This window comes from Primulina huaijiensis, chromosome 1 (assembly GCF_012295235.1).
Source record: "Primulina huaijiensis isolate GDHJ02 chromosome 1, ASM1229523v2, whole genome shotgun sequence".
Taxonomy (NCBI): domain Eukaryota; kingdom Viridiplantae; phylum Streptophyta; class Magnoliopsida; order Lamiales; family Gesneriaceae; genus Primulina; species Primulina huaijiensis.
In genome coordinates, this window is record NC_133306.1 from 21,749,501 (window position 1) to 21,760,528 (window position 11,028).

The 11,028-nt window shown below is 34.8% G+C and overlaps 2 protein-coding genes across 3 annotated transcripts; one reads left to right on the plus strand and one right to left on the minus strand.

Annotated features, from left to right (window-relative positions):
- Positions 1–662: 662 nt before the first annotated feature.
- On the minus strand, positions 663–3,678 carry LOC140984484 (nuclear transcription factor Y subunit A-3-like). Of its 2 annotated transcripts, none has more exons than XM_073451951.1 (6): positions 3,528–3,678; positions 2,798–2,919; positions 2,008–2,117; positions 1,858–1,920; positions 1,582–1,749; positions 663–1,019 (listed from the first exon to the last, which is right to left on the minus strand). In XM_073451951.1, the coding sequence occupies exons 2-6, from the start codon at positions 2,841–2,843 to the stop codon at positions 693–695; spliced, it is 714 nt and encodes a 237-aa protein (XP_073308052.1). In that variant the 5' UTR covers positions 2,844–2,919; positions 3,528–3,678; the 3' UTR covers positions 663–692. The 2 variants fall into 2 exon arrangements, with proteins under 2 accessions (XP_073308052.1, XP_073308043.1); XM_073451942.1 differs by having other exon boundaries at positions 2,798–2,988.
- A 3,081-nt stretch (positions 3,679–6,759) lies between these two features.
- Positions 6,760–10,754, plus strand: LOC140960998 (protein Brevis radix-like 4). Its single transcript, XM_073419340.1, has 4 exons — positions 6,760–6,919; positions 7,035–7,402; positions 9,446–9,976; positions 10,524–10,754. The coding sequence occupies exons 1-4, from the start codon at positions 6,830–6,832 to the stop codon at positions 10,600–10,602; spliced, it is 1,068 nt and encodes a 355-aa protein (XP_073275441.1). The 5' UTR covers positions 6,760–6,829; the 3' UTR covers positions 10,603–10,754.
- Positions 10,755–11,028: the final 274 nt, after the last annotated feature.

Sequence of the window (11,028 nt, forward strand, 5' to 3'; positions counted from 1 at the left end):
ACTGTAAGAATTGGAAGATTAGAATAATGACCATTAGTGGATCATGTTCTCAGATTTGGTCTGGACATACGGATGCAATGATTAAGCAAAATCTTTGGTGAATTGTCAACCATACCCCTCTTTTCAATTTTGTTAATCTGTTCACTTGTTCCATTATCTTCAACCAAGGAGCATGGGTTTTCCAACCTTTAATTGGAGGAAGCAGCGCAGAGGACTCTGTTTGAAGGCCTCGACTAACATTATATCTCCCTAACTATGGCTGTAATGTTGTCTTCGGTACCAGGGTTTTCTTTTCTTTTTTGGACTGACAAGGGTGGTAGCAGAGGAATTTTCCATGCACAATCATAGTCACTGTTGAGGTTCAGATTGGACATCTCAATATCAACGAGACAAGCACATGATACCTAATGAATACCCCATTTATCATTCACACCAAACCGGAGACAGGTATCCCATGACAAGCGAACATTTAGTTCTAAATTAACTGAAACTTGGGAATACCCGCAAACATGCTTGCTAGTTAGGACAAGAAACAGATCCAGACCAAACTGGGAAAAAAAAAAACAAATCAAGAAAAACTTTTTCTACTAACTGGTTGGTTGGATCTTGTGATGGTTTTTATAGCACAAAACCTGGAGAAACTAGAGTTAATAAGCCAAGGATGACTTGCTCGGCCCAGCTGAGAGTCTTTCTCACTGGACAACTGAAGCAAAGTGACGATTCCCGTTGTACATGAGGCCGCCACTGCCCACAACGGGAACAGCCACATGGGTGCTCGAAAACCTGCTATCTGGTGGTTGCTGGTAGATTGTATTGGTTCCTGCACCTTCAGTTGTGGGGGGAGTAATATGCTTGTTAGTTTCAGAATGATGCATGTCCCGACACGAAGTATCTACATTCTGAGAGCTGGCAAGGCTATGAGACTCGTACTGGTGAGGCTTTTTGGTGCTTAGAAAACGTCCACCAGAGCCACGGACCCTTTTCAATGCGTGCATATGTCTAGACTCATGCAGATATGGCTGCATTTTTATCAATTGTGAGAAGCATAATTCCCACTTACACTATACATAATAATGAAGTAGGAGAAAGAATTCTATGCTCAGGTTTATCATTAATATTTAAAGTCATAAAAGTCATGGGTTTAAAGGTGATCAAAGCTAGTTCATGAGCCTGTTGGGTTTAGCTCAATTTTAGTCGTACATGACCTCATGAGCTGGTTCACGACCTGAATACTAATTTTAAAATATATTTTATATTATGATAACAGAAGGCAAAGAAATAATTTAGTAAATTATATATAGTTATACAATTGCAATTATTATTACTATTATTTGTTTATATGTAGAACTCAAGATTGCGAGTCAAACCTGTGATATTAACTCAAAATTTGCGAACATGTCGACAAAAACTTTATCAGCTTAACCTGATCTTGTGAGCTCGTTTGCGATCATGAGCTTGAGCTTCTTTGCTTAGAATTCAATGAGCTCAAGTTCAATCAATTTTAGGCGAGATCTAACTTAAGTTTTTGAAATCTCAGGAGCTCAACTCATTTATACTACTCAAGAAAACATAAGGACTTACTTTCCTACTTCTGACAAGTTTGTTTTGAGCCTCAAGCTTTGCGCGTGTCTGTCTCCTACGAAGAATTCCATGGTACTGTTTAGCATTGACATATATGGGACCATCCTCGGGAAGATCAGGAGGAAGTGGAACTCGACCGGAGGTTGGCCACATCAAGTGAGGCCCAATCTGATAAAACATTCAGAATCGTATAAAAGAGTAGCTCACATCAAGCTTACATCACAGTTGAAGCTTGTTTCATATTTTAATGTCAGTAAGAAGTGAAGAGTCGATTACCATTGTATGAGCTCCATAGGGAGTAAAAACCCCACCGAACGGGTCGGAGTAAATATACGGAATCTGCAACAAGCCGAGTATTACTGTAAATAAAAATAAAGTATCAAAACAGAAACAAGAAGCAAAAGATGCTCATGAGGCTGCAGCTACCATAGGTTGGTTGGTTTCAGCTTGAGAAACGTTGAAGGAAAAATTGGGATTGCCCAAAAACAGAGAAGGCTTCACATAATTTCCATGGTTCTCACAGCTTTTATCTCTGGCTGAATCAAACGAATGGAAAGTAAGTTTCGACTCATCGCAAAACAACAAGGAAGGAAGCAATCCAAGAAGGTTTTAAAACCTTGGCAATGCACCGCTTGATATTATGCGCTAGCATTTAATCCTCACTAGCAAACAAATCGAGAGATGCAATTTGATGTTTTAGCAAGGAAAAAAATATAGGAAATTTAAAATTGGAGGATATAAAAAACTATAAGATGACAAACCAACTTGGATCCTAAACATCACATAAAAAGCAAACAATTGAAATGAAACGTCAGTCGACAGTCAAGTATACAGGCTAGAAAAACCTCATGCTCAAAGCTGATGTAGAATAGCAATGCATCCAAAGCATAATCAATCACAAGCCCACCATGCAGGGATACACCCAGCAAGGAGTTAAGGGGTTATGCGATCATGGCTTCAATCGGAAAAAAATCGCATTTCACCTATAATTTTTCTAAAACACCATGCCTTCCATCTCCCCTTCCTTCGAGTAAAACAATCAAAAAAGGTATTAATCTTAAATCTAAAACAATAAATTTAAAGGGGAGGGGGGAATCAAACTATCGGAGCCATGTTAAAGAGCAATAGTAAAATAAAATCGAACTAAATAATGTAATATAAAAATGTGAAAAAAAAGGTAACAAAGATGAAAATTGAATGCTTGCGGCATCAGTACCAGAGTCTGACGAAGCACATTGATCTTCAGAACTTGTCTTGTCCATGGATTCAACTCAATGATACAAGCTAGTCGATTAAGACTACCGGTACTACGGCTCAAAGCCTATATTCTTGCAAATTCTGCGAGGAAATGACTTGGGTTATAAATAACTGTTTTCTTGAACCTTGATGATAGACCATAGCTAATAGCTGCGATTAAAAATACAAGCTTATTTTCAGATACACAAACTCGGAGAACATAAATCCCCCGACTCAACTACTTTGAAGGGAAAAAGTCTACATAGCTAAAAAGCAGAAACAACACGGAGTACAATGCTTCACTATTTCTTAACTATGCAGTCAAGAATTCAAATTCAACAAGATATCAGAAGTCAACCCACTATCCCTAATCCCATAAACGAACCTATACGTCGTAAGGCAAAACCCAAGCAAGAGAAACACCAAATCTAAAACTAAACCAAGCAAAAAAGAGGAAAACTTTATCCAAATCTTATCCCCACAAACAAGAATCGTCAGCCAAATCCAAACACCCATATTACAAATAGACACATAAAGACCAAAACAACATAGATTAACCAAACAAGATAAACAACTCGCAGTCAGAACACCCAAAAAAAAGCCCCCTGAACCCAAAAATAGATCGAAAAAACTTAGTAAAGCTATTATAGATATGTAACTATTTATATATTTAGTGCAGCAAAAGAAAAGAGAGAGAGACAAAGACGAACCTTTGGGATCTGCTTCCAAAACTTGAAGGAACAATGATCACAACTGTTGGAATGAAACTGGGCATGTCCCCTCTTCTCCAAACGCATAAGAGAGAGACCGTAATCGTTCTTGGCTAGAATCCTACTCTGTCGAAACACTTACCTTAGTACTCAAAAATAATATTGTTAATTAACTTTATAATATTATATATCAATAAATATTTTATTTAAATTAAATAATGAAACTGATAAATCATTATACAAAACATCTTATAAAACGATCTCACAAATAAATTTTGTAAGACAAATATTCAACTCAAACGAATCATAAAAAAAAATTATTTTTATATTAAAATATCATTTTCTATTATAAATATATACATAATCGACTTATCAACCTGTGATATTTTATCACAAAAAAATATACTCTAATCACTAATGGTTTCACAAAATAAATTATAATATTTAATGAAAAGACTTTCTTCTTGCTGCGGGTTTTTTTAAAAAAATTTAAAGGATTTTGAAAATTCATATTTTTATTGTAGAAATTTGTAATTTTAATAATATTAATCAAAATATAATACTTGTTCTGTATGGCAGTAATTATTTATATATACGATGACACACACACACACACATATATATTGTCATTCTTATTCAAAGATAACGTTTTATTTATTTAATCTGATGTTTTTTTTTAAAAAAAAAAACAAAAATTAGGATAAAGTTTGTTTTAAATAACGAACGCCACGTCATTTCGAACAAAAAATGTTATTTACTTACGTGTTGTTTATTTATCGCAGGCAGAACAGAACAGTGTTCGAAAGCCGCCTTTTAACTCCGCGGTTTATTGCACGCGCCGCCACGTCATCGTTGTCGAGGTTGCACTTCATGCAAGTTTGGAAGATCGATGTTTTGTTAAATGAGATCTTGTAAAACGAAGATGAGGTGATAAGGGATATGTGTAAAAAGATGAAAGAGAAGTTTGATAAGTATTCGAATCAATATAGCGTGGTGCTTGCATTTAGGGCTATTCTTGACCCACATACGAATAAAGTTTTCAATGTTTTAAAGTATTTTACGAAACTATTTGACTGAAATATACTTTTCTTCTATGTTTAGTACTGCGATACTGTTTAGCATTTTTTTTTAAAAAAAATAAGCGGGTCGGCCCGCCTAACACGCGGCCCAAGGTGGGTTGGGTCGAGTTGGTCATTTAGAGGCCCGCCCCGCATGGCAGGTTGTGGGTTGGCCCGTCCCGCCAGCTAGTTTTGACATGTCTATTCATCATTGAGATGACAACCACTTATTGAACATGATTAAAATATATCAAAATTGTACATCTAATAGGTGAATGTCACCTGAACGATGGACATAGAAATGGACATCTAGAGGTTTCGATTTATTAATTCTTTGTGATATATAGTTTGTTATGTCGAATTCGATGAGCTATAATATATGAATGATAACCATATTGATATTCATAATATTATTCATAATCAAATATATTATTTATGTACTCAATCTCATCAACTTACTAAACATGCTCACATTTTTGGCTTAACTGATAAAATGTTAAATGATGTATAATATATGAATGATAACCATATTGATTTATAATTTTAATTCGTTGTAGAACTCGAATACAATACAAAGATGTATAATCAATTAATGTCTTATTTTCATATCAAATTATAGCTATTTTTCTTAAAACTACAAGTCCTTCGAGTGGAAGAGAGAAGAATATGCAACGGACTAAAACTGCTCAGGTTCCAATTATAATGAGTGTCTCGATTGATTATGTTTCGAGGACAATTTGAATAATGATCTTAATTAAACTATTTTTTTAATCTTTTATTAAAAGTGAATAGAGAGAAATTGGAAATCTAATATTCATTCTTCTACTCCATCGTGTCCCAAGAAGAGTAGGTTTCTTGTGAGACGGTCTCACGAATCTTTATATGTGAGACATGTCAACCCTACCGATATTCACAATAAAAAGTAATATTTTTTCATAGATGACCTAAATAAGAGATTCGACCCACGAAATTGATCCGTGAGACCGTCTCACAAGAGTTTTTGTGTCCCGGAGAAAGAAGGAAATATTTATTTTATACAAAGAGAATTATTTATAATTATCTCACGAGAGTTTTTGTGTCCCGGAGAAAGAGAGAAAAATTTATTTTATACCAAGAGAATTATTTCTAACTACTCCTATTTACAGGCTGGAATATATTAACTTAAAATCTTTATCAACTAAAAATACACGATACAACCCGTGTCCCGTTGGACAGTGTTAAAAAATAAAAATAATAAAATTTGTGTAGAATCATCAACCCAAATTCTCTTTTGCTCAAACTAGAGCGTAAATCTTTTGTTACAAATTGTGTGACATCTTCTATTATATATGACGGGTGTTTTATATGAGGATAATAATAATCTTTTTTGAAAATTGTATGACGTGTCACAAATCTAAACCGTGTAATAAGACTAAGGAAGACCATCCAACGCCTTGAAAGAATGTTACTATCTTCCTTGCAAAATTGAAATGAAGTAGAGAAGAAGGTACGTATTATGTCTCTTAATCCCCAATATTGCATTTTGATTTTTGATCCATTATCGTAGTATCCTATGCTATCTCATTCGAGAAAAATGTACTTTCAATGTTAGTTATGTATTTATGTAATTCATTATGTCGTGAAGATATTTTGTTTGTCATTATTAAATGTGGTCGAAGACATGATTTAGTTTTCTATTGTGTTGTATTTAGATGCTTGTTTGTTTTATAATTCAGTAATGTGAGAAGAAAATTTCTGTTTTCATTTTTTAAAAAATCGAGTCTCACGGGTTTCACGGGTCTAACCAGCCTCGTTTTGTATTCGGAGTGAGACGAGTCCGAATAATATTTGACCGGGATGAAACGATTAATGGGTCAAAGTTTTTTCATGGATGGATATTGGGTCTAACCATACCCACTCTCTACAAAGCATTCTTTTTATAAAATTAAAACATAAAAGCAAACTGAAAAAAAAAAGAGAGTAAAAATAAGCCTTTAATTGATTAAAAAGCTTCAAATCTCTTAAAAGCAAACAATTTTCAAACATATCTTCTTCTTCTTCTTCTTCATCAAACTTCACTTCCCTCTTCACCAAAGTACGTACTTCTTTTTCCACTCATCACACCTATATGTATGCATATATTATATATGGTGTAATGATCTTGAAATGAATATATAATATGTCTGAGCGTTTGATTGTTTTTTTATTTCGTTATCTGGTTAGTTTTATGTTGCAAAATTGTTATGATCTTTAGAACAGAGGGCAATGCTTACATGCATGGCGCATTCGAGTGGTAAGGCTTCGACAATGGAAGAAATCGACGCCAAGCAACCCAGCAAAACCCTCTCTTCTCAGGTTATATATGAATCATTGCACCGATTTTGAGTTTCCCGTTTTCATTTTGATTCATCGGGAAAGTGTAGTTAATTTAATTTGTTCGGGTTCGGATGTTTTTCTTTGTGCTTCGTAGATCAAGGACATGGCTCTAAAGGCTTCCGGCGTGTACCGTCACTGCACGCCCTGCGCGGATCAGCCGGCGGAGCAGCAGAAGAGGAACCCGCGTAACTTCAGCGGCGGGGAGCCTGAAAAATCCCGCCGGGCGTTGTACAGGCGGACATGGAGCTCAAGCTCGGGAAGGAAGGAGCTGGAAGCGAGGCTGAAGGTGATCTCAAGCGGCGACGGGACATCGACTTCGGCGAGTGGCCGCCGAGTCGAGCCGGTCGTCTTCGTGGAAGAGTGCGAACCGAAAGAGTGGGTGGCTCAGGTCGAACCGGGAGTGCTAATCACCTTTCTGTCCTTGCCCAAGGGTGGGAATGATCTCAAGCGAGTCCGATTCAGGTAAATACTTTGGTAAGTTGGCCATTTTTATTTTTATAATTTCAATTTTTTGTCGGGTTTTAGTTGGTTGGAAAAAGTAATTATATTGATCAATCTTTATTTATTTCTCATTTATTTGTATAATAATTACTTAATAGTACTTGCTCATTTTTTATAAGGCTTATATATAAAAAACCTAGCTATTTTGGTCTCAATACCTAAACAATGGGGTAAAATAAACAGAACTACATACAGTATAGAATACATATGAAATACGAACTATAATACGGTTGCGAAGTAAACGATTTTTAACTAATATTTGAAGTAATTCTAATATAATTATCAAATATAATGTGAAATATACTATATGTTAATGAAAATGTAGAGTAAGTCTCTTGTGAGACGGTCTCACGAATCTTTATCTGTGAGATGGGTCAACCCTACCGATATTCACAATAAAAAGTAATATTCTTAGCATAAAAAGTAATACTTTTTCATTGATGACCCAAATAAGAGATCCGTCTCATAAAATAAACCCGTGAGACCGTCCCACACAAGTTTTTGTCGAAAATTTAAATAGAGGGCATAATTTTGCATAATTAAAAGGACATGATTGAAAGTTGTTAGGTTTTGACAAAATTTAATCTATTTAGGCCTTAGATTGGTTTATTTAAGACCTCTTGACAAAAAAAAAGGTGTACGTGCATGCTTGCAAATAATGGAATTGAGCAATAGGATTGAAAATGTGCTCCTTCATCGTGTCTTTTGTTTATTCTGTCGGCCAAATTGCATATTATAATCAACTACTTTCTAATTATCTTGAAACTTTTGTGGTTATTTAAATAATAGGAAAAGATAAATATCATTATTCTTTATCATACATTAAAAATACTTTTGATTGTACTAGAATTCTATTTTTTTTTAAAAAAAATACTATTTTTTGGGACTATTTTTGATGTTATGATGACAAAAAGAGAGCCTGATAAAAGTGATTGGTTCTGTTCTCTGCAAGTAAAATGAACTGAATTGTTAAAAAAATCACCTCCCTCTAGCTGTTTGTATGGAAAGATTCACCACAATTATTGGACATGAATTATGCGCTTCATCATGAAAAAAGCTGAGAAAAAAAAAAGTGAATAGGGCATTCTTTTCAAAAGTCCAAAATGGCACAACTCGTTAAAAAAATGGTAATTTTCTTAGAAAACAGTAAATCAGTTCACTAATTATTGTTGTCTTGTCGGGATTTGCCAATCATCTGCTTTGTTTTATTTCTTAATTACGCACACAGTAAGTTTTCATATAACACTATTTACTCAGTCGTCTTCCTTCGTGGCGTGTCATGTGCATGCCTTTGATTATTACAAAGAGGGATAAAAATACACCGATCAGTCTCTTGCCATTGATTATTACATTGAGGAACAAATTTTTTATTTTCAGTCCCTTTAACATTAATCACTTATACACAATTAAGTAGGTCCAATTTACAATGGACGTACTGCCATAATTGTCAGTAATTCCATAAAACTACGTACAATTATATGATTTTATTAGCTTTAATGACATCTAACAATTGACTCACCAACCATTCATCAATGTTTGCATCTTCCAACTTAATGTTAATCAAAACATGGGAAAATGAGAAACTTTCAATGTCTTTAATTCGAGATGCATGTGGCCTATGAGATGCTACGTACATAGAACTGTACATTTATCAATACACGTGGTGTTCATTGATTGTTTAGTGAACATCATATTTATTATTTAATATTCACTTTTAGATGTACCCTTAGAGTACTACCCCAAGTGTAGCTCAAAATTTCCCGTGGTCTGTATACACTTGGTCAATCATGACATTCTTGAAGTTAGCCTTCTTGGGATCCCTATTCCATTTTTTCCCTCTTCAAAATGGAGATGTTTGTATAACTGAATCACAAGTCGAGTGGTTTAATCAGGTTATGATGATTAGTATAATAGTTTTTTGTGTCTTATTACTTTCACAAACTATAATTTTGGTGAATCTGATCCGTTATTAATTCTGATTGATCGGTCTTATTTCATCATCAGTCAAGAAATGTTCAACAAATGGCAAGCTCATCGGTGGTGGACGGAAAACTGTGAAAAGGTGATGGAGCTGTACAACGTGCAGACGTTGAATCGTCAACCTTTCCCTCTTCCGACAACTCCTAGATCAGAAGACGACACGAGTTCAAAGACACGATCTATTAGTACTGAAAACCCTTTACTAAGAGAGCAACAACCTCATACATCAGATGCACAGAATGGAACAGTTAACGGACACTTTTCAGAATCATTAGACCATGACTATTCACACGATTCTCGAGCTTACATTAATGAATCTAATGGTGTTGGCACAACTTCAAAATGTTCCAGCACTAGCGACGGCGTTAAGACAGAAATATCGTCTTCCACGAGGACCATGTCTTTTGGAGATCATGTCGACCAGTCTGGAGAGATATCATTAAACAACGGCAGTTATTTGGAATCGGAATGGATCGAACATGATGAGCCTGGTGTGCATCTAACCATCAGAGCTCTGCCTGATGGTAGAAAAGAACTTAGAAGTGTCAAATTCAGGTATGAATTAAAGAAATTGTTATTATTCTTGTCAAGGATTTATAATGGAAGCTTTCCACACATTGTTTGTTCTCAAATAGCCTATCCGTCTCAATTATATAGTCCACATTTCATTTTTTGTCCGTCCCAAATATATAATCCACTTGCCACATTTAATAAACTATTTTATTATATACCCTTATTTAATGTGTATAATTTGTATCGATTTTCATTTTCTAATATCCACTACAACAAAAATGGCTTTTCGCAGCGCGCAAATACTCTTTCCGCGGCGCACATTGCACGCTGCGAAATTGCAAGCTGTTGAAAAAACAAAAGTGGACTATATAATTAGGACGGAGTGAGTAATATGTAGATAAAGTATAAATTTAAATGCAATAATTTAAAATTTTTAATAAAGAAAAGTGTGGATATAGAAATATTTTAGTAATTTTAAAAATATCAAAAAGTTGATAAGATGCATAATTTTTCGTATAATTCAATTAGTGTGACAGCGCCAAATCTCTAAGAGTCTCTGACTTAATCGATTTTTTAATGGAATTTTTAGCCGAGAGAAGTTCAAGGAGATGCACGCTAAGCTGTGGTGGGAAGAGAATAGAGCAAGGATAAACAAACAATACTTGTGATTCAACTATGTATCGAATGCTAGCTACTGTTTATTCATTCATGCTTGAAATGTAAGTAATGCATGCACCATGCAAGAAAAGGTCACAAATTGTGACTACTTGCAAAAAATTATGGTTGTCTCTTTTTGTATTTAAATACATTAATTGATCATGGGATACGTGCGCGAGTGCGTCTAATTTTCGGTTGATTTCATCCTACATGTAGGGGCACTACCCCATGATAGAATCAAGGGCCCAAATTTAGCCACACATACATGGAGTCCACTAATTATTTTAAAATCACATATGCGTGTTAATCTTGTCCATCCAAACCATGTGGGGGTAGCATCGAAGCTACCAACAATGTATATCTGTTTATATTTATATAAAGAACTTTAGATCTAAATTATTATTAATAAACAAATACTCTCTCAATATCAATTATAA

What these genes read in the sequence shown, in the direction of transcription:
- LOC140960998 (XM_073419340.1), top strand. Translation starts at nt 6,830, where the DNA reads ATGCTTACATGCATGGCGCATTCGAGTGGTAAGGCTTCGACAATGGAA. An exon ending in CTCAAGCGAGTCCGATTCAG is followed by an intron (nt 7,403 to 9,445) that starts GTAAATACTTTG and finishes TTTCATCATCAG; the next exon opens with TCAAGAAATGTTCAACAAAT. An exon ending in CTTAGAAGTGTCAAATTCAG is followed by an intron (nt 9,977 to 10,523) that starts GTATGAATTAAA and finishes TGGAATTTTTAG; the next exon opens with CCGAGAGAAGTTCAAGGAGA.
- LOC140984484 (XM_073451951.1), bottom strand. Translation starts at nt 2,843, where the DNA reads ATGGACAAGACAAGTTCTGAAGATCAATGTGCTTCGTCAGACTCTG. An exon ending in CCTATGGAGCTCATACAATG is followed by an intron (nt 1,750 to 1,857) that starts GTAATCGACTCT and finishes ATGTTTTATCAG; the next exon opens with ATTGGGCCTCACTTGATGTG. An exon ending in AACTTGTCAGAAGTAGGAAA is followed by an intron (nt 1,020 to 1,581) that starts GTAAGTCCTTAT and finishes ATAAAAATGCAG; the next exon opens with CCATATCTGCATGAGTCTAG.